This window comes from Notolabrus celidotus, chromosome 4, assembly GCF_009762535.1.
Source record: "Notolabrus celidotus isolate fNotCel1 chromosome 4, fNotCel1.pri, whole genome shotgun sequence".
Classification (NCBI taxonomy): Eukaryota; Metazoa; Chordata; class Actinopteri; order Labriformes; family Labridae; genus Notolabrus; species Notolabrus celidotus.
Genome location: NC_048275.1, coordinates 19,215,373 through 19,239,099, shown reverse-complemented (window position 1 = coordinate 19,239,099; position 23,727 = coordinate 19,215,373). Strand labels below are relative to the sequence as shown.

General features: G+C 39.7%; 1 protein-coding gene across 1 annotated transcript in view; it reads right to left on the bottom strand.

The window, feature by feature from the left end:
- camkmt (calmodulin-lysine N-methyltransferase) overlaps positions 1 to 23,727 on the bottom strand; it is a 124,141-nt gene that overhangs the window by 5,680 nt on the left and 94,734 nt on the right. The window contains exons 7-11 of the mRNA XM_034681870.1: positions 23,028 to 23,091; positions 19,304 to 19,370; positions 16,338 to 16,412; positions 7,343 to 7,406; positions 4,022 to 4,153 (exon numbers count right to left, since the gene is read on the bottom strand). Coding sequence (XP_034537761.1) covers positions 4,022 to 4,153; positions 7,343 to 7,406; positions 16,338 to 16,412; positions 19,304 to 19,370; positions 23,028 to 23,091 — 402 coding nt within the window. The remainder of the gene's footprint in view (positions 1 to 4,021; positions 4,154 to 7,342; positions 7,407 to 16,337; positions 16,413 to 19,303; positions 19,371 to 23,027; positions 23,092 to 23,727) is intronic.

The window sequence follows — 23,727 nt, the reverse complement described above, 5'->3', positions numbered from 1 at the left end:
TATTCTGACCAAAATGTACCTGAAAAATCATGAAATGACTGTAAGGGAAATTTGCATTTGAAGTTTAAAAAAAAACCCTCTCATACTTAGTGATTCTGAATCAATAATTTATTATGAATTTGCTTCCAATTGCCATCTAACAATGTATTAGCACACAGCAAATACTCAAGTCTTAGCAAGTGTATTTGTCATATATATAGTCATGGTAACAATTCAGTAACAAATTCAATATAAGCTACAGTCACATGACCAGTCTGAATAAACATCTTATTTCAAGACATTAAAAGGACAAAATGTGTTCTAAAATGCTTGTGATGAGCTAAAATATCTGCAGATGCGGTGGGCAAAATGGGGTTTTCTTGATATAAGACACTTTAATTCTAAAGATGTTTATCTGGAATTCAAATGTGAATGTGGCTTAAATCTATTCTAATGAGACATTTTTGAGAAGTGAGAAGACTAATACACTTACTAACATTTGTTGACAAAAGTCATGGCCGAAGATTAGAACTCTGCATATCCATCAGTGTGAGAAATCTTGCTTGAGTGAGCCACATTTGATGTTTCAGTTGCTAAATTATTGCATATTTTGAGTAAAAATTAACATGAAATTGAGAATAAGATATTTGTTTCATTTATCACAGATAGAAAAGTATTTAAAGATTAACAATGAATCAAGAAAATTAAAAATGCTTATTAAAAAGAGACAGCAGCTATATAAAATCAACCAAAATGAGTTATATGGTTTATTTTTCAGAAAGTGTTTCCTAGTGGACAACAGACATTTTAAAAGATAACGTTCTTAGTAATAAAGGAGAACAGCATATAGGCTTTTCAGTTTCAGTTTTGCCACTAAATGGATACACCTGCTTCTGCTGGAGACGTCTTTGATTGTTTTAAGCCTTGATGAAAGGAAATCCATAGTGTGTGTTCCACTGCTGGTTCTGATATGCACTTTTCTTGTGTTCTGGTCCACCCACTGAAAGCAAATATAGCTGAGGAAAGCTAATCTGTAGTGCAAATTAGCAGCAGCTGCTCATTGAGATGTGTGTGTGTGTGTGTGTGTGTGTGTGTGTGTGTGTGTGTGTGTGTGTGTGTGTGTGTGTGTGCGTGTGTGTGTGTGTGTGTGCGCGTGTGTGTGTGCGTGTGTGTGTGTGCATGTGTGTGTGTGTGTGTGTGTAGGGGGGGGTTCGCTGTGATATCATCATGTGATGTGTTTGTGTGTGTGTCTGTGTGTGTGTGTGTGTGTGTGTGTGTGTGTGTGTGTGTGTGTGTGTGTATGTGTATGTGTATGTGTGTGTAATGTCTAGCCAATCTGCTGTCTGAGTGATGTCTAGTCTGTGTGGGATTGTGATATAGCATGTTTCTTAGCTGCTTGCACAGTGTGTGCATGTATCTCTGTGTGTGTGTGTGTGTGTGTGTGTGTGTGTGTGTGTGTGTGTGTGTGTGTGTGTGTGTGTGTGTGTGTGTGTGTGTGTGTGTGTGTGTGTGAGTGTTTGTGTGTGTCTTCAATGGTCAGTCAGGTGCACACACACAGAAAGCCACACAGGGGTGGCTCTGAGTGTTCATCAGAAGATAAGCAGAAGAGACTTAATCACCTTTAGATGATGTGAGGGAAGGGGTGGCACTTCAACTTGTCCTCATATCCACATGCAACACCTGACCCTACTGGGTGTATGTATGTGTGTGTGTGTGTGTGTGTGTGTGTGTGTGTGTGTGTGTGTGTGTGTGTGTGTGTGTGTGTGTGTGTGTGTGTGTGTGTGTGTGTGTGTGTGTGTGTGTATGTGTGTGTGTGTGTGTTTGTGTGTGTGCGTGTCAGAGATAGAAGTGTGCATTTCAAGTCCCCTTGCTTTCAAATGTAAAATAAGCATGATTTAAGGGTGATATTTTTCTTTATCGCAGATCAATTTTAGTCTGAATTTCATCACTCACATTCTGTTGTCAAGCAATAAAGGAGGCCTGAGTGGTAATTTTTTCTAAGCTGTTGAGGTGCTGAACCATTAGGATGAATCAGTGACTGTATACTGTGGCCTTGATGCCCAATCAATTTCCCAGCCGCGTTTTCACACTAAGTTGTACTCCTTTAAAATTTAAGGCAATGGAGGCTTCCACTTAAATCCAACGGGAGCGACTTCTTCTTTCCGTTCCTTTTAACTTATTCACTTTTTGCTTTCATTCCTTTTTGTCTGTTTCTTGACTCTCTCTTTTTTCTTTTTCAATATTGGGACCTTTTTCTGATACGACTTTGGCTTTTTTTTGTGCTGATTCCACTCAAGCAAGGCCAGTACTACCTGCTGCAAGACTGTTGACTAATGACTTGAATGAACACTCTTTTAGTCTTCTTTTAAAACCTATATAAAGTCAGTGTTTGCCCATTTGTTCTTTTGGAAGGGAACAACAAAATTCCTCTTTTCAAATCTAGTTAAAGGATATTTGACCAAAATAATAAATGAAAGGTTGGTACGTCAGAAGTGGTGAAAGGATGCTGATTGGTCTTAAATTGCCCAAGTCCTGCCAGACATGAGCGAGCCACCCTGAAGGCCAGAGAGGTTACAAAGTCAGAAATTGGGTTGTTGGTCAGGACTGAACTCTGCAGACCACAGTGCTTATTACTGTGTCAATAAAGAACCAGCACAGAAGAAACGGACCTCTTGAGTTATTTCACTGCACATACCTGTGATCTGTTTGCCAAATATATTTCAGAAGTACACTCAAACGTTTTTTTTAGACTGGGAAATGTGACATTCTTGAACCACACAAGTTACAGTACATGGAGGGCATCATGGTGGATTAGTGAGGGTGAATATTACTGAGTTTACCCATATATCCGAGAAATGTTTACAGTGTTTCTTATGTTTTCTGTGTCTGTTAGGTGCTGCTGCAAAATCTGAAGCTCTTCCACCCTGAGCACCATGCTTTGACTTAAATCAATGAGCTAATATGGCTTTGTCTGTGTGTGTCGGCCTGTGCTTGTATGAGAGAAACCTACAAAACTATCCTTAAACAACAAATTAAGAATCTCATAAGATTCAGGTGGTGCTTTTCCCAATATTAAGGCTTTTAATTGTAATGACTGGACACTGATAGGACATTCACATATCTCTGGTATTAATTGGCTTCATTTGGCTGGAGTTATGTGAACAGAAAGATATGCTGGTAGTAGAGTAGCTCCAGAGCATGTCACTCCAGGGAATGCCAAGTGGAGAGTGACAATGTGACCTGAGAGAAACTGAAACCTATCCAGACGAGCCCCCCCTCTATAAATATGTGTCCTAAATGTGGTTTGAATGGGTCCAGAATCACTTCGGTACAGAGTGTGAGTAATTGTAAACTCTAAATTTAGTGGCGGACTAGCAGAGAAGGAGTGAGATTTTCCATGCTGAGGTTCAGGCTGCTTTAACAGGCACTTTAATGGCCAGCCTGTCCAATTGTCCCTCCAGTGCAGGTGAACGTGTGTGAGCCAATTTAGTGCACTCCTTGCTGTCCTGTTCTTCTGAAGCTGTGTGTGTAATGGAGTTAACAGCTGGACACCACTTCTTTTAACACTGACTACTCATGGGATTTCTGTCGCTCCTTTTCTCTTTTTCACCATCACTTTCTCCCCCTTTCCTCCCTCTCTCTGTCTGTCTCAGGGTGCGAAGTTAAGGCAGCTTGTTTTTGCTTCGGTGTCTCACTAAGTGCCAAATATCAAATGTATTCATTAGAGGTGAGTGGACAATATGGATCTGATTTGAATAATTTCATATAAGAAGCTGAACGTTTCACGTTTTTTCTAGATAGTAACTGGACTGTAGTGTAGTCCATTTTAACAAAACACTTAGACACATGAGAAAACACACCTATAGGCATATCTTAGAATGACTGATTAAATAATCCTGATTCCTTCAGTACTCAGCCTGCATACTTTGATGGTTTCAGTTTTGCTCAGTTCATGTGATCATTTATCTCCAACATGCCAAAACAACAACTTTACAGTGTGAGTCACAACAGCTGTCTGTCTTTCAATTCTTAATGTTCTTACCTTTTGGTGAACATCCATGACCTGAGCATCATACTGCTGGTGTTGAGAGACGCAAAGTCCAGCCTGCTGAGCCAACTGACAAAACAGACTCAGAGTTTCACCTCTCAGGGGAGCGAACACCAACGCCATGCCCTGCAGAGAGAACAGTAAAGACAGACGTACCTTAGTATAACAGTATAGTACTTTTGTGTGGTACTCAAGCGGCAACATCTGGTCTCAAACTATGAAGCCCATGCGGAGGTGTTGTAAACTGCAGTTTATTGAGTATCCGCTTGAGGCTGGCTACAAAAACACCGGAAACCACACACCAATTCAAAAAAGACGATCTTTGCAGCATTAATAAACATGTTTACAGCCTGGTTCAAAAAACGGCTTGGCTCTTCATAGCTAATCTCTCCATCGGCACACACTGTACGGGGGGTGAATTTTTTTCTGACGCAACGGTTCAGAAAATATTAAGATTACGAGTTTTTGCCCAAATAAGGACATGACTGACATGATTCCAGGATAGGAACACATAGCTGTTGGCTAGGAGGCTCAAACTCCACCCCTTTACGTCAAACTCTGCCTGGTTAAGTTCCGCATTTCCAATATGGCTGCCGCCATCGATTGGCTACAAAACAGCGTTCAGGAACAGATGGGTGACGTCACGGATACTAGGTCCATATTTTATACAGTCTATGGTGGTACTTCAATAATTATCAAATTTGATGTTCAACTTTACATACAAAGCCGAAGAGAGGTGCTTTTAATCTTTTACCAGGTTATTTTTAGATAATCAGTGGTTGTAAGTAATAGGGCTGTTGCAATAACCTGTTCTGACAGTAAAAAATGAAATGTTGATATCATGCAAAAAAATTGTGTATGGTAATACCATGTAACTAATAGATTCATAGTTGGGGTGGTAGTGGTTCTATACGTTAGTTGCCGTTACGTTATGTTACGTTAGAAAAAGAAGAAGACTTGGTTTCCAGCTAGCCAGCTAGCCTTTACTGCAGTGTGTCGCTTCTACTGCAGCACAAGTCATGTCAAAATTGAATCGAGGAGATGACGGATGAAAGCAAGGTACTCTACCTGAACACCCCAAAAAGTTCCCTCAATAGTTTTGGAGGTTTTTTTTTTTATAAGTCACTCAAGTCTGCAGGAAATGCAGAACAACAGAGACAGGGGCAAAAACTTAAAATAGAGAGAAAGCAAAGCACATGATCAGTGGACATTAAGCCAAAGATATCAGAGTGGTGAGTTGTCTGTAGTCTCACACAAACTATCTGTCCTTGCACATGCTCATGATTTTAGTTTAGTTAACATATTGTTGTTTAATACAAGTTCTTTACACTTCTGCATGAGTAAAAGATGTGTTAACTACTATTTCATCTATAGATGATCAACCAATACTTGTACGTAAAGACACAACTGTAGGTCTGAAAATGTCAACTCATGTAATTGACAAGTGTGTGTGTGAGAAAAACACAGAGAGAAGAAAGAGTGTTTGGAAAACTGTATGCTCAAACATGCATCACTGACATCCTGCAAACACTAAGAGGATTACCAACAGGTTCAAAGTTTCTTTGAAATCCTTCAGCTTTCAGTTCCATTTCATGTTGATCGTGTTTTTATTGTTTTAATTAAATGAAGCAAAGAGGGATGCTAACTCAAACACACGGATACAGCAAATACAGAGCCAAATGCACACTGAAGGAACATAAGCTAAATGAACACAAAGGCAGTGAAAACAGCAGGATCACTGCATGCGACAGATGATTTTTCATCTTTATATCCAGCTGCTGTCCGTCTTTGAAAGAAAAAAAAAACACAGCAGAAGCATACAAACAGAGAGAACTCCTCGCAGCACTAATCAGCTGATTATGGGGATCCAGCCCACCGGATGGACCACCTTTGTCAGAAATAACAAATTAGTGCCATTAGATGGGAGAATTAATTGCTTTGTTAATTGCTTAATCAGCTTAGCAAATTATTAAATATTTGGCAAAGCTTGTTGTGGCAGCAACAGTCTGATGGCCGACACTCAAATCATATTAGGCTTCGAATTATCTCCACTGGATTAAAGAGAGAGAGACATGAAGAGAGATTACACACAGATGTAACAAGGGCCTGATGTCATGTCTGTCATGACCACAGCAGCTTCTGCTTTCAACGGAGAACCTGACTCAGATTGAGGGTGTGCACATCAGGGTCTGAAACATCAGCTGAGGACACGTTTTTCACCTCTAGGGGCAACCTGAAATTGATATTTGTAATATTATCTTCTTGTGTTTGAGCTATTTCTTCTGTTGTTAATAATGGTAATGAAGAATATTATAAAAGGTTAGTTCACTAAAATTTAAGATATATATATTTTTACTTACTTTCTGTGAAATCTAATCAAGCTTTTTTTATTTTTTATTTCCCACAATATTATACTGTTGAAGCTAAGATTTATGTCACAATTACAAAATACAAAATTAATAGAATTGTATTTGATTCAAAAATAAACATTTCAGAAAAACAAACTAGAACATCTTCTGGAAAAAGGGACTCTTTCTTCTAGGTCATTGTAGTGAAACATCACAGTGAGGTTTTGGGATTATTCAGGGAAGGCAACGTTTTTTAAATTGACACACTTTTTCTTTTTTTTTTTTTGCTTCATATGACTTTTTGTTATTTAAGGGAACTGATCCTTTAATAACCTGGCGGTGAACTGAAAACCACATTACAACCTGCATGTTTCTTGTCCTACATTTATAAAATATTTAAAGAAAGATGCATTATGGCATTTTAAATGAAATGTGCTTTCCACTAAATTAACATCTTTCCATTTCCCCTTTTTTTCTTTTTCCTTCGTTCCACCCTGTTCTTCCTTTTCCCCCCTACCCCCTGTCTCTGTCCCTTCAGTGCTGTTTTCTCCTCCTTTTCATAAACAGATATCCTCTATACCAGTCTTGCCCCTGTACTTAAAACGTACCCTTCTTCCCTCGGATGAATAGAAACCTCAACCCTATCTCTTCCAGCCTTTTCCCTTTTTTCCCCCCATTTGCTTTGGCTGTCACAGCGTGGAGTCTTATCGCGGGGCCAAAAGGGAGAAGTTGCCTCGGATTTATGATGAAGGGAAGGCAGGAGAGAGAAAAGCGGAGATCAGAGTGATACATTCAAGTTGCTCATAATAAGCATTAAAGCATTACATGATATTAATCCTGTCAGGCCATTAATGTGTATAGGGTTTTGGTCGAGGCCTAATTATGATTGAAGAGAGTGGTAATTTAGAGGAAGGGGATAAGCAGAGATATATACAGTAGACACTCACACACACACATATACACTTACACTGGGCTGCAGTAATCTTCTTATAGCATCGACCAGGCAGGCTCTGTACTGGTCGAGAAACAAACTGCGAAGAAGAGAGAGAGAGCCAGGTTAGAATGTATTCCAATGATAGAAGCAGCAGATAAAGCAGCAGGCTATTTATTTTCTTTTGTTCACAAATAAATCCACCAACAGGAAGCAAGGAGGAAAAAACAATTTGCATGAGTAAGATGCTCTTCCTGTTTGTTTACGTTTGAGTTTCCATGTGTATTCCCCTCAGCGGCTGTCGAGGTATGAGATGAATGCAGAACATCAGAAAATCCAACGTGCGCAGATACCATCACATGCAGTCAACACACACGTTAACACGCAGACAGGCTCACTTTTTACTGGGATAGTTCAAAGCAGAGTAAAAGCACCTTGAATTTGGGGAATTAATACCTGGAGTGTTCGCTTTTGAGTTAATATGAAGATATGAAAACAAAAACAACACACAAAGGGAAAAAATCCCCCAAAATAAGTGTTATAAAATCAAATTAACTGGTTCCATTTTGCTTTAAACACCACTGTGCTGTATCTTACATGTGTGTCTTAGGGGAGATTATGCATGTTTTTCCATTTGTAAAACTTTGCAACCAATATAAGTACAACAGTCAAACACAGCTTACGATTAGTTTAAGTGATTACTACCTCTTTCTCAAGGAAGTACATAGTGGAGTGTGTTCTGTGTTTGAGTATGACTTTTACATCAGAGGTTAAGTATCCAATTGAACACTGGCTTCAGACTGATATTTAGGTTATATAGAACAAAATGTATGTGCAATTCCAGAAAAGTTAAAAGGCTGTGTAAAATTTTCATAAAACATGATTTGACGGTATAAAAACATTTAAACGCTATATCTGTTGAAAATAGTGCAAAGACAACAAGTCAAATTTTAAGACTTTTATTGTTCTATGAAAAATATATGCTCATTTTGAATTTTTGATGCCAGCAACACGTTTCATACAGGATGAGACAGGGGCTTCTTTACCACTGTGTGGCATCATCTGTTATTTTAACAACACTGTGAACTCTGAAGACGGGGGTTAGAGTTTTAAAAGTGAAATGTTGTTCCATTCTTGCCTGATACAAGATTTCAGCTACTCAACAGTCCAGGGTCTCCTTTGTTGAATGTTTTGTCACCCTGACTCTTTTAGTACAAAGCCATGCTGTTGTAATACATGCAGAATAATCAAATTTAAAATGTGCATACATTTTCATGACACTCATTTTCAGTTTCATTATTTGATATGTGGTCTTTGCACTATTTTACTATATTATATATTATTATGTGTAAACCATTAAATCATTGTTCACCAACAACTTAGCATCTATTTTTTAAGGAATGGGGTTGTAGTTATGTTTTTATAGTATCATGTATTTTTTTGTTAAGATTTACTTAATGCAAGGCCCATTGAAGGCAAATCAGGCAATTTGCTATAAATGCTGAGGTTTTTGGCATTTCCCAACATCTATCTATGCATGGGAAAATAGACTTTCAGGTAAGGAAGACTAATGTAATTAAAATGTTTTATGCTAATGTTTAGTTGTCTAACACCAACAGAAACACAAAACACACACGCACGCACACGCAGACACACACGCAGACACACACACAAACATACATGCACACACGCACACACACACACACACACACACACAAACATACACGCACAGACGCGCACACACATCGGCCCCAATCATTCTACACAAAGTAACACCTGTCTCTATGTCCACAAAGACAAATTCCAATCCATTATGGTAGTAAGCAGAGCTGGGTGTGTGTCTGTTTGCGTGTTTGTGTGCACCTATTATCACAGATGAGAGTGGAGTAATTTGACTAAAATGCAACAATACAGTGCAGATTTGACATAATCCCACACATCCGCCCAACTGGCCAGGGGAGTGCCAATCTGGATGTAACTTTTAAATCACAGCCCCTGACCTTCTGTCATTCAAAATCCTCTGATCACAGGGAGCAATGACAGGTGCATGACACACTCCACTCTGCATCTCTGCAAATACCAAAAGATATGCTTCTTTTCAGCATGTTTACTTGGTAATCATAAAAAACTAAAGTCAACATTTCCAATTTCTGCACAAAGGATATTTGAATAAAGTTTTAAAAATGGATACAACAAAAAAAAAGTAACAGGACTTTCCCTCTCAGGCTCTTAGGGAAACCAGGATGGGTGTGTGTATGTGTAAAGTTTATTATTCTTTTAAGGTTAGAGAGAGGGGCAAAGTTTATTTGACTTGAAAGGCGAGAGGTTTGTGTTTGGTTTGTTTTGCCACAGATATTAGTTCACAGGAAAAGTGAGTGGTAAGGAAAACAAGGAAGTGAGCTAGTTGGGTGGAGGTAAGAGCTGAAACACAGACACGCTAAGGGCAGGGAAAGGACACCGTGTCATTAAGAGGGCAATGGTTAAAACACAAAGTTTGGCTTCAAAGCCAGATTAAATTTACCCTTCACATTTTTAAAATTACAGAAGTCACTGAAGTCACTCAAAGAAAATCCAAAGTTCAACTTTCAATCAAATATTGTATTATACACATATCTTCAGTTCTGCTGATTTTTCTATTGATGCCTATAGTTTCTGTGTCTTTTACCTGTCCTAACTTTTCTACACTGCGTCTGTCTTTTTTCTAAGATATTATTAACAGTTAGTGATTTGTTTTATTGTTTCAGTTATTTAAACAATATTTAAATTGTTAAATGCAATTTGAATGTTTTCTTTGTTTATAAATTAAATTGTTTAGATTTTTTATGTCCCTGCTGGGACTGTTACAGAAGAGTTTTAGGGCCAGGGATGAGAAATGAATAATTAGTGGAGGATGAATTCGTTTTCATTATGCACTTAAGGTCAAATTTAAAATGACAAGAATGTAGTCAAAATTACGAGAACAAAGTTGAAAAACAGTTTTGTGAATGAAGTCGATATTGTCAATAACAAAAATCAAAACACAATTTCAATATAAAATTCATTGGTTGCTGAATGGTGATGTCAAACTTGCGCATAAATTTGACCAGCCCTTTCAGCTCATAATAAATTGTCCACAATGTAAAAGGATGTTCCAGTGAGATGAACATCACAGTCAATTACGCTGTTAAACAGAGAGAACAGTTTAATAAAGCCAGAGAACCCTGATATGTAGTGGTCTTCCCCTTTAAGTTCACTTTAAGGTCACATGTGCTGCCCCCAGACTGTCAGAGGCCTATTGTCTCACACTGACCCCTCCCACCCAGGACAGCCCAGTGAACTCCAGTCACAACTGACTGAGGTCAAAGGTCACAAAGGGAGTGTGTGTGTGTGTGTGTGTGTGTGTGTGTGTGTGTGTGTGTGTGTGTGTGTGTGTGTGTGTGTGTGTGTGTGTGTGTGTGTGTGTGTGTGTGTGTGTGTGTGTGTGTGTGTGAGGCTGCTATATTTGTCTGCTTACGCAAGCATGTGAACATACAGGATGAGGTCAAAGCTGAAGGTGTGAGACCATGGAAACATTACTTCATCCACAACATAGTTTCCTAAGGGGACACTTAAGGGTTAATATGCAAGGCCGTTTAGATAGATGTAATGGTGCCACATGTTATTACCACACATTTGCTTTTTGGGGGATTTTTTTTTTCTTTTTTTTTCCTGTTTTGGGACATAAGGTGTACTACAACTACCACAATCCAACAAATTGTTACAGATCATTTAATTCAAAATCATTATTACAGGTGCAGTTAAATAAGACTACACAAGCATGTAACCATGTACTCAAAAAAGTAAAGTCAAAATAATCAGATATATGTTAATAACCTAGACCTCCTCACAATAAAGTTACAACTCTTTGTCTTAATGTGTAGTACACACGTGTGTATAGTTGAATGTGCTACTCTAAAAGCAAACCAGTACTGTGAAAGAGTTCAATGTAAAAATGCAGCTTTAGAAAAGTGCAGAAAAGTGAAGAAAGGAAAGTGCTGAAATCATGCGGAGGAATGAAAGTATAATAACAGGTTAAGGGAATGACAGTTTAAGGTATGTCAGTACTGAAGACTGTCTCTAAGAAATATTGTAACTTTGTGAATAATGGCTTAAATAATAAATAACGTATGTGTTTAACACTCTCATTTACATATCTTAACAACATCAATTTGATTTAATTTGTAAAAGGGGTTTTGATGGCTCTTTCTGAATGTAACACAACATAAAGTTTCACCTAAAATCTTTCAGGATTAAATATTCTGATCTGTTTTGTATGTGGGAGTCCTCTGGCACAGAATGCAACAGAAAGCAATAAAGTAGATGATAATTATTTTATGTTAAATTAAAAGTAACCGATAACAGGACACTCACTCGGTTATGGCCTCAATAAAAGTTAAGGCAGAAGTACAAGCAGGCATTAGGATACTTTTGATTGTCTGTCATACAGATCTTAACAAAGATGTTTGTTTCTTGTATTTATACAGCTAATGTAGCTAAAGTTACAAACATAGACTGTATAAAATATGGATGTAGTATCCGTGACGTCACCCATCTGTTTCTGAAGCGCTGTTTTGAGGCCAATCGTCGGCGGGCGCCATATTGCTTCTGTCGAGCCAGTGTGACGTAAAGAGCTAACTAGCCAACAGCTGCAGTGTTCCCGCCTGTCAGTCAAGTCAGCTGTGCCTCTCATTGGAAGACTCGTAATCTCAATATCTTTGAAATTACTGCGTTAGATAAAAATTCACCCCCCCTACAGTGTGTGACGATCGAGAGATGAGCTATCCAGACTACACTCGTCTTTTGTACCAGGCTGTAAACATGTTTCTTTCTGCTGTAAAGATCGTCTTCTTTGAATTGGTGTGTATGTGGTTTCCCATACTTCTGGAGCCAGCCTCAAGCGGATCCTCAATGAACTGCAGTTTTTAGTACTTCCGCATTAGACCGGAGTTTGCCGCTTGGTTACAAATCAATTCAATCCAGTATGCCAGTCAAGTCATGAGTTAAGCACAAAAGAGATGTCTGTGCATAATGTGAAAAAGATTAAACCGACAGAGATATAGTACAACTACAGAGAAAATGCTCTCACACACGCACGCAGACTCACACACACATAAACAGGTCTTTATCTCAGTACCCACACATGGACAGATTTTGGAGAAAGCAAGCATGCCAACATCCCAGCCAAGCATTCTCTGCCACCCACATGCACACTGCAGGAATCCCTCTCTCACTGTAACACACACACATGCACACACAAACACACAAAATAATACACACAAAGACATAGAAACACAAAGATGTAAGGAAGCACACACATTATTCCTGCACTACTGTTTGTCTCGCTGTCTTGAAATCAAATGCAAATTATATGTTATTGATTATGCTTTTTTGGAAAACTGTTGACTCCTTCTCTCTCATTAAAATATCTAATTTATGGTCTTCAAATAATTGACTCATGAGGTTTATGTGCCCTAAAGTCTCTGTTTACAGTGTGTTTGCACTGACCGATTTCCACGCCCAATACGTGTTGAACTTAGACTTCAGGTGAGCACAGAGAAGCTATTTAACCATAGCAGGTGATGGAAAAAAAAAATTCTGGCAAACTTTACTTAACTACTTACATATCATTCTGCACAATGCATTTTTTATTTTATAATGGAGCAGATTGTATTTATTCCCCATTGATTTCTTCTATTACCCTTCACATCTTTACACTTTACCCTAACATATCCTTGTTGTTCCATGATAATATATCAGTTGTTTAAACTGGTAGAGCAGGTCAGACAGTAAGTTTTCATATTCAAAGAAATGAATGCTGGCTGAAGCTCACTGATGATGTTATCTAATCAATGGTTATTTCCATAGCATATTGTTACTGTAGCTCTATTATTAATAAACAGCTATTATGACTATAGGCCTTCACAATACATCTCTAGAGGCCATACCAAGCTGTATGCTAACCTTGGAATCCCAGTTAAATTTTCCCCAGTCGTGACATCAGACAGGAAAGCCATTTACAATACATTGCTCAAGTAGTGCTATGTCATTACGTTAAAACATAGGTGAAGTTCCATCCTATTCATGATTTAACTGCACTTAAATAACGTGTTGAAAGTCCACCAGACTAAACAACTCCTCTTTTGCATAAGAGCCTCTCTCCAAGGATAAGCAGGATATCAAAAGCATACTGCTGGTACACAAAACTCTTCCTATCCTTGCTCTCCTCCTCTCGTCTGCTCGCTCTCCTCTCAGCAGTGGTTCTGCTGCCACAGGTAGGAGCTATAATTAATCGGAGTGGAAACCGCGTTGTTGACCTTTTCGTAGGTGATCATCACCATGACGCGCCATAATCGGTCAGCCATCACTCTCCAACCACCACCACTGCAATTATCACACAAGCACTCGTTCGCACACACATGCAGAAAAGAAGACGGCACCACACAGAAACACGTCTTGCAGCACACACAGCCCGTCACTTAGCATCTAAGAGAAGTCAGAAGAACCTGCCATTTCTCTTAAATTCACGTGCAATTTGCTCTGTTCTCCCCGATCTACTTCTATCTATCCTACACACATGTGCATTACACTAGTCCACTGTAAAATATCCTCTATTAGCTGCCTGCTCTCTTTCTCTCTGGGTGTTGTACCTGACTATTACCTGTAATGACCGTGACATTACAATAATGATAACGCTGTTTGCTAATGCTGCACTTAGCACACATGCACACACGCGTGCAGATAGATACACATGTGCTGTATACAAGCTCTCTTTTTTTCCCTTTTTGGTGTTTATGAAGCTGGTAAATAGTCAAGCACTTCAAACAAGAGCATGTCCATCTTCTCAGTGAGTGTGAGTGTGTGTATGTGGGTGAGCAGGATTGGTTGTAAATCTTCTTTTCTGAAACAGCTGAAGGTCCATGAACGGTCCTTGAAATGTGGGGACCATGAAGCTTGTCTTCAGTCTTTATGGGGCCGTTGTGAATCTCTATGACTATTCACCATACTGACTAAGCAGCCATTTGTCTTTGTTTCCTCCTCAGGGTGGGGTTAGCTCAATTAGCATGAAAAGCTAGACTGATATATTCCAGGTTTTAAATCAAAGAAAAGCTTGGAATCTCTTTGAAGATTTGCTTCCATCAGACAACAGATAATGTTAGCATTCAGCTGTTCCCTAGCTAACATTAACATTAGCTAAGATATGCCTTTCCTATCTTTTTGAGTTATGTTACCAATTGGTAAGAAGTTGCTGTATGCTAACATTAGCTGTGGTCTGACAAAAGCTAATCTGTTATCAGGCTGTATCCTGTAATCTTGCTGGAAGCCTGTCCAGTTGTTAATTCTGCCACAGCACTGTAACAAAGTCTGTCTGGCAAACAAAACATGCACGCTTCATATACACACATGGAGTCTGTCCTGTTGGCTCACTCATTCGCAGGGATGTTGTTTCACCTCTGTTACACACCTGTTACCTCCGCTGATGGATCAGAGGTAAAGCAATTTCTTCTGCCTCCATACCTTTTACACAGATGGTGAAGCAAAACAGAGAGTGATGGAGGCCTTGAACAGGCGAAGCAAAAGTTGCAACTCTCTGCTGTCTCTTCAGTATCTGAGCAATATTACAGCTGCCAAGTGATGATTTTTAGATCCTTACATCTAGTTTTCACCTGGAACACAGCAGTATGATATCAAAACAGCATCTGAGCGTGAAAAATTATCCTTTATTAAACTAAGCCAGGCAAACTTTTGATGTTCAAGTTCCAGTTCCTCAGAGTGTTTCTTTAATTGTCCAACAACATCATAAGTCAACGCCAAAGGTCCTCTTGCTTCAAGACTCTGGGATATTCACTTCTTTGTTCTCCAGAGTTAACAAAAGGTGCCTGAAAATTGTTGATGCCAATCTAAAGTCTCTCTCCATGTTTGTCATAAACTTCCTCCTTATATAAGGCTTTATTCTCCTCATCTCAGAACCTGCAGATTATTTAGCTTCAGCATTATTGTATTGTATGCATTTTACCCTTAAAATGTTTACATTTCTGCCAATTTGAGTCCTTCTGCAGGCCCCTGGTCTGAGACTTGAAGGTCGGAAGACACTCCAAAGAGAAAAACTTTTTTCTTATTTAATCACGGCTAGATTCTCAGCTAATAAAGTCTTCAAGAGGACTAAATGGTCTGTTGGAAGTGTTATGTTTTTCTTCAAACAGTTCATACTTTTCTATATGAAATCTCTATGTTTCTTAAAATGTTGTATCCCAAACGTCTTTATAAAAAGAAACAATTACAGAAGGTAGACTTTTCTTTTATTTACCACCATAGTCCTGCCTTTGTGTTTCTGTATGTGGGCAAACGCGTCAAGGTTGTACAATCCACATATAAACTTCACACTGCTTCCACACATTACTTTTTCCTTTCCTCCACATTCTCTGAGAATGTCACAGAGCAGCGCACACAAACATTCTCCATGCATTTTACCTCGCACAGTACAGTACAACTCAGCCATAAATAAGATGTAATTTGTGATTGGCCACCAGATCTACATTTCAATGACCGGCTAATTGTTATGTTTATGTTGCTCTATCTCTCCATTTCCATCTCCATTTCTACTCCTCCCTCCATCCGCCCTCAACTCTTTCTTTATCTTACTGTGTCTCCTTCCTTGTCAAGGCGCAATTATTTGCAATTTGCCTAAGTCATCCATTTGCTGGGACACCAAGCATGAAAACGAGGCAATTTGGTGTAAAATGGAGGCAGGCGGGAATCTGAGCATATGTATGTAAGTGTGTGTGTGTGTGTGTGTGTGTGTGTGTGTGTGTGTGTGTGTGTGTGTGTGTGTGTGTGTGTGTGTGTGTGTGTGTGTGTGTGTGTGTGTAAGACAGGGGAAGGTCCAGGGGCTGGTGGGGGGCCATGCAAGAACTGTCACAAAATGCAAAAATTAAAGCCAAACGCACACACAGAGATAGATCTGTGTGCATGTGTGAGTGTGTGTGCTTGTGTGTGTGTTTGTGCATGAACCCACCAGTCTGCACACATGACAACGTCAAAGTGTCCCTCTAGAGCTGAAATGTCCAACTCACAGTCCCACCTCATCACCCTGTAAACACATGCATAGAACAGAGAGCAGATATTAGTATGTGCAGATTATCTGGTAGAAAAAGAAGACGGTGTTGTTGAAACTGCATGGTGAGCAACAGCAGGATGTTCTTCCCCGCTTCTTTTGCTCTCTTTCCAACACTTTGAGCCTCTTGATCCCCGACACCTCTCTCTGACACCTGCTGTTTTTCTGCCTCAGTAAAGACTCGGTGAAAGTGTCAGGGAGGGACGGCATGTCATCTGTGAGGTAAAGAGAGGGTGCTTCTGACATGACACTTGACATTTATACCTTGTGAACACACACACATACGAACGCACCCACAAAATGGTCACCTTAATCCATGTTGCAATTATAGACCCAAACTACCCTCTTTCTTCCTTTATTTCATAATTGGCGGTAACAGTGCCAATCAGGTTGCACCAATCTTACAATGTCAATCAATTAATCAGCAATTAATCCTTATTTGTTAGCATTAAGTTATGACAAATATTATCTCAAGATACTTTACACAAAGAGCAGGTCTATACGCTACTCTTTGGTATAGAGTAGGGTATAGACCCAGCATTAATCTACCATCAGCGAAGCACTTTGCAGCAGTTAGCAAGCAACAGCTGCCAGAGAAAACTTCCTTTTAACAGGCAGAAACCTTTAGCGGAACCAGACTCACCGTGCTTGCCCACTGAAAAACTACCAATTCAACTACTGTCATGCTGCCATCCTCAACAGCTTTGTTTGCTGTCTTCCATTTATCATTTCAATAAAACTGGCTCCCTGTTATTTACTCAACAGTATCCTTTAGTGTTATATCAGTTTTCTTCTTATGGATTTTGAAATAATGAGTTAGAAAAGTTGTTAACAAGTCAAGGTGGAGTGCCACTTTGGCTTCGCGGTTAGATTTCACACCCCATGTACAGAGATTATAGTCCTTAAAACGGGCAGGTGGTCCAGGTTCGATTCAACCAGCTGCCCTGTGCCGGATGACATTCCCCACTCTCTCTTCTCAGCTCCCTTCTCTGTCCACTGTTGTATCTCGAAATAGAGACAAAAAAGCTCCAAAAATAAAACTTTTTAAAAAGTGGTGTCCCCAGCTCTGCTGTTGCTTGTACCATTGCACGGTATCCCAGAATGCTTCGCCTAGGTAAGTTGCCAGTTACAATACACAATGAACAGTAGCAAATCTTCAGCCCTGCTCTTGAACTGCCATATCTCCTGTGATTTTGTTGTGCTTAGAAGGTAGGAATAACTATATAATAGGAGTTCTATTGTGTAGAACACAAGAAAAAAACAACAACAAATGGTATGCGCATTATGCCTTACAAAAAAACAACCTAATATACAGTGTAGGGGAAAGGAAATAGATCTATGTTTCAACCTTTATGGATTAGTTATCAAGGAGAGGCCAAAGATAAAAAACACACAAGTCAAAAAAAGCTCAGTTTCATGTTTTCTTCTTTGGCAACATTAGTATTTTCTACCAGTAGATGTTACATTTTAAATGCCATCTTCTTGCGAAAATGTCATTTTTCTCTTTTAAGTTAGTTGTTGGCAGATCTGTTTCCCCGGGGGTTGCCAGGTTAGTCTGTGTCCACCAGTTTTAACAGCTAAGTTGTGGTGAATCAGTGTGTGTCTGTGTTCAGGTCGTCAATGGATTCATTTACAGCTTTCTCCTGCATCTTTTTTTCCACACCCTTCTCCCTCTGTTGCTTTCTCTATCCTCCCTCTCTCTGTCTCTCTCTCAGTCTGTTAGGCAGAGTGGGGGGATTATTAATTAGGCATTATTAACACTCAGTAAACAAAACATTAGGCCCGGCTAGGGAACACAATCTCGATTCTCGGCAGGAGGTCCCAACACACACGTACACATGCATTTGCGCACACCATCACACGACATGCCCCTCCCTCCCCTCCCCTTGTCCAATCGCATCGTGCCCTATGCCCTCTCTTGCCGTGCGAGGATGACAGCAGCCATAATCTGAAAAGAAAACAATCAAAGTAATGTAGCCTAATTATACGTTTACTTTTTCACTTTATCTTCCACTCGTGTAAATATGCGCTGGAGGGAGAGACGAGAGAGAGAGAGAGAGAGAGAGAGAGAGGAGAGAGAGAGAGAGAGAGAGAGAGAGAGAGAGAGAGAGAGAGAGAGAGAGAGAGAGAGAGAGAGAGAGAGAGGAAAACAGAGGAGCAAAACAGTCAATAACAAAATGCATATTTTTAGACAGAGACAACAATTAAGTACATTTTAGCTCGCCCTTGCATACTGTGTGTGAGTGTGTGGGTGTAAAAGGTAAAATGGAAAGTTTTCTTGATGGTTTTTGGCAAATAACACATTTTAAAAGGGGATCAATTGGCCTTGGAGACTGCATGTGTACACACACACACACACACACACATATGAACAGAATCTAGATAATGAATGGGTAATAGAGGGTTAGAGTTAATAAAGTTTTCTGTTTTTTTTCCACGTTCATCAAATAATTGTACAACTTTCCAAAATCAACATATTTAATTAAGATGTTATAGTATTTTAGTGACATGTAGAATCTATTCAAGAAATCTGTACAATATAATGAGTTAAATATAAACAATAAACCATTACGCATTCTGCAGAATCAGAAAAAAACTTCTGACATATAGTTGACTGTCTCTTACTTACCAGTGTGTTATGTTTCACATCCTGCAGTATTGCATGACGTTAGCCCCAGCTAACATCTTGCACTTTAAAAAAAAAATATTTAAGGCTCTTCTCAGCTGTGACAGCAAAAACCACAACAAGCCCTACACATTGTTTTCTCTATATGACTACTGTAATGAAGAAAGCAGGGTGAAGGTCACATTAAAAACCTCCTCATTAATCTGCTTTTAATAAATAGTAGGTAATAAAATGGTCTCACCTGGCAGATACATTTGTAGACCTAAATCTTCCAGCTTGCCTGTTTTTCTCCACGAGCCCTCGAACATCTGACATGCTACAGTCAAGGATTTAAATGTACACACTCTATTAGAGGAGCTGAAGACACAAAAAATGCTGTAAGTTACCACATTACATTCAATCAATGTTCTCTAGGTTTGCATTCAGTACATATGAACAAAGTTGGATAAGACAAAAGAGGTGTCATTGTTGAAAATATCAAGTCAAATGAACTGTATTTGTACAGCCAAATATTTTTGGATGACAGGACATCTGAATTGTTGAGCATATACAGCCAAGTAAATGTACTCAGCATGAAGAATTAGTCAGGGAATCCATGCAGGTGGGCCTATAGTGGATTTAAAATGAAAAAATGAAAAAGCAAAGTCACCATTAGTAAGTTTTGAAAGTTTCCAGCACAGGAAGAGAATGGTTTGAATTGAAATGAGTCAACGAGGGGGCTACATTATGTTTCATGGGACTTCATTATCATACTTTTCTGTAAACCCTCCGGTCACTTTTTTTTACAACTTCCAACTGTACCCGACCAAAAGTTCCAGTTCATGTTTTTTGGAGTTGTGTGAGCATCACCTGGAGCGTAACTTGGCAAAGGATCTACAATCAAAGGACACAACCTCTAAGATCAGACCTCTCAGAAGAGAGTGGGCCTACAGCAGCAGCTCTCAGCAGCCTCCATCTGGATCAATGGGAAGGCTTTTAACCACAGATACACAAACTCACACTGTCCCTCTTGCTTGCATGCACACACACAAACACATGCACGCAGATGAACGACCACAAAGGCAGGGCGATTGATGTCAAGTTGTCTGGTAATACACTGGCTTGTGGAGTTGCAAAGCAATTCAATTAGGATTTCCTTGTCTTTAAAGCCTGAGACAAATCCAATCGACAAAGACAGAGAGATAGAGACAGATAGAGAGAGAGACAGGGGGAGAGGGGGAGAGAGAGAGAGAGAGAGGAGAGAGAGAGAGAAAGAGAGCAGGAATGCGTGATGAGTTGATAGATGGATTGATAACTTGAGAGCCAATCCAAAATCAAAGGGGCCTCCCAGTCAGACACGCAACAATATGTAGGTATATAGGTTAGCACATTATATGCATACATAGGGATGAGCACACATACATGCTGGACACCTGTGCATCAGTGTGATATGCATAGAGATGACAGGGCGAAGAGCAGAGCAGCTTACTGTAATCTCATCACCAGCACACCACTGGGGGAGAGGTCACTGATGCACACACATACACATACACTGAGTTGAAAAAACATGCACTCAAATAAGACGAAAAAAAGTGAAAGAGAGAGAGAGAGATTTGAGTGTTATTGAACATTAAAGTGGAGGAATATTTGCTCCCCATCACTTGAAGTAGACTAGTCGCAGCCAACGACATGCATCAATCATTCTTAATGGAACATTTCAATTGATTTCCAACATGAGTATTCAAGGTCACAGCAACAGTCTCTCCGCTGTGTGTGTGGTGTGTATTTGTGTGTGTTTCTGCACAATATAAATGAGGTCAACAACTTGGAAGGGAACAGAAAAATCCATTCCCCAGATTTATCTAAATTTCGTCTATTCACAGTTTCTTTTCCGCATATCTTCTCATCTGTTTCACTGTATAAAACCGAGCCATATCACGAGCCACTATCTCTTTCCATTGTAACGCTAGCAGCACAATAAATGCATGCGAGACAAACAATGTGAGCCATTAGCACGAGGCTAAGACCGGCAGCTTTCTCAGTGAGAGGAAATGCCTCAGAGCCAGCAGTATGTGAACGGGCCAATTTGGCCGAGCCCAGAGCGAAATTATCCGTCTTTCTCAGCCCTCCCTTTCTCTTTCTGTGTGTGTTCGATCCACTTTTGCTATGATTTCACTTACAATTCTCTCTATGTGTTTGTTCTGGGAAACAAAGCGCTCGGTCAATGGTGTATTGTTTGTGTTGGCTAAGTGTGTGCGTGTGTTTTACAGACTTCATGATGTTATTGTTGGGTGTTATTGTGATCAGTAAAAGAGCACTGTAGCCGGATGAGACAGAGATATTGAAAGACCGGCTAAATATAGAAGCGCCATATCGGTCAATGAGGAAGAAATGTGTATTTATATTTCCTGCTTTTGTGAAATCAGAGCATTTTTCCTTGTCTGTGTATTTGTTAAGTCAATAAAGTGAGATCTGGGTGAATGGGAGGGAAAATGGGTAATGATAGAAGAAAAGCAGAAAAAAAGAGGGGAAAAGAGCACACAAAGGGGATTAGGCAGGGAGAAGTGTGGAAAGTGGGAAGATGTGAGATGGTTTGCAAGCAAGTTAATCAATAACCCGGTCCAAGAAAAAATGCTTGCCAAAAAAATCTCACCTAAAGATTTGTCCAAAAAACTTAATTATAGGCCTGAACCTTTAACCACACACAAAAACATCTTAACAAACCTTGATTGTTCCCTCTCCCAAAACACTCATCAAGCCCTTACACCAGACTTAGCATTAGATGAAGTCCCAAACAAAATCTGACAGGATGGTAATTACTGTGCTCTTAACATGGCATTGTGGGCAGCTAGGATTGGTAGATGCCATGTTGAGCTCGAGTGCTGGGTATTTGTCACTGTGGGCGCCCCATCTGCTGCTTTTGCCTGAAGATAAAAGAGGTGGATGGCTATTCTTCTTTCACTCTGCAACAATTTTTTTCTTGATTTTAGGGTTGAAATACGAAGGTTTATTACTCTACTTTCTGTCAGTCATACGGCTGGAAAAAAAAAATCAGTGTGTGGCTAAAACAGGGCTGTGGGAAAATAAATCACAGAAGGAAAAAAAATCTATCCTAATCAAATAGTTTAGAAGAGATCTCAAATACAAGCAGTTCTGGTTAGCATTGGAAATAGTTTACTTTTAAAGCTGATGCTCTCTTACACCATTTGACATTAGGATATTTTCACAACCTGAGAAACTCATGAATTGAGGGACCTAAAATGATTAAATTATTCAGGGGGACACAAATAATGTGATGGGAGGGGAACCTATTCTGCTTTTTGCTGTTCATAATAAAAAAAATTATTTAAGAGCACAATGACAATGAGGGAATGTGTCACATGGTTCATTTTCTAATAATTTTCTATTAATGTGTCACACAATTTTGATAGCGAATGAATACTTACTCAAGTAAAGAAAACTTTGAGAGATTGAACATAAGACTTTTTGTATTAAGCATGCCAACAGCCAGGTTTCAAACTGAATACAGATGAAGAGGAAGATGTAACGTCTCTGGACACCTCTGATGTTTCATGAAATCTTGTAGAGCAGATGCCAAAATGTTACATTTCAGCAGACTGTGACCCCATACCTGAATTCTCTGAACTGGCGTTTATCTCACATGTAAAATGTAAAAGAATGCTGTAAGATAAGTTTTGTTTTCTACTACTGCAAATCAAATGTGAAATGCAAGTTCCTAAACGTGTCCTCCAGATTCTGTACTTTTACCCCATGTTACGCTCATACCTCTGAGCATATATGTGTCACAGATGTGATTTGTTTCATATGTAGGGAATTACTGTGTTATTCAAACCCCATAAAAAGGACAAAACTTTCCCTACAAATAAATCCATATGGATGCATGAAAAATAAATGTGAGTTGCAGGATCGAGGCAGAGATAGAGAGATAGACAAAAAGAGAAAGGGAGAGGACGATGAAAGGATACTCTGAATGGACTTCTCGTTCCCATCTGATAGCAGAACTTCTTTTACGTCAGCACAAATGGCAACCTGAGAGACAGGGAGACAGGTAAAAGACAGAGAAATGAAACAACATGGAACAAAAGAACAAAAACCAAAAGCACCCTTAGATGAAGCAAACATCTGAACGCACACTCACACTCACTCACACACACACACACACACACACACACACACACACACACACACCACACACACACACACACACCACACACATAATGACATAACCATATCTACAAAGCTTCACTCTTGGCAGCTCGCCCCACCCTCTCTCCATTGCTCCCTCTCCTCCCTGCCATTTCCTCTCTATCTTCACCCCATTTTTATGTCTGCATTATTTTAATCATTCAATCAAATCAGTCAATACTTTATCATTGTGGCTAGCGGTGGGGGCTGCTATCTTGCTATCACTCTGTTCAGTAATTGCATTGTGACAGGGGATGATGGCAAGCGCAGAGCCTTTTCATTTGACGCTGGGTGTTTATCGGGCCGAGCCATCACTCCGTTCGCCGCTGTCACTCTGCACTCGGCTCGCCGGGCCTGCCTGATGCCCTTCATATAACTTTGCGGAGCAGACTGCGAGAGATGGAGAGAAAGAGAGGGAGAGGGAGAGAGAGACGGGAGAATGGATAGACAGCTTTATGCTGCACCGTGTGTCTCTGTGTT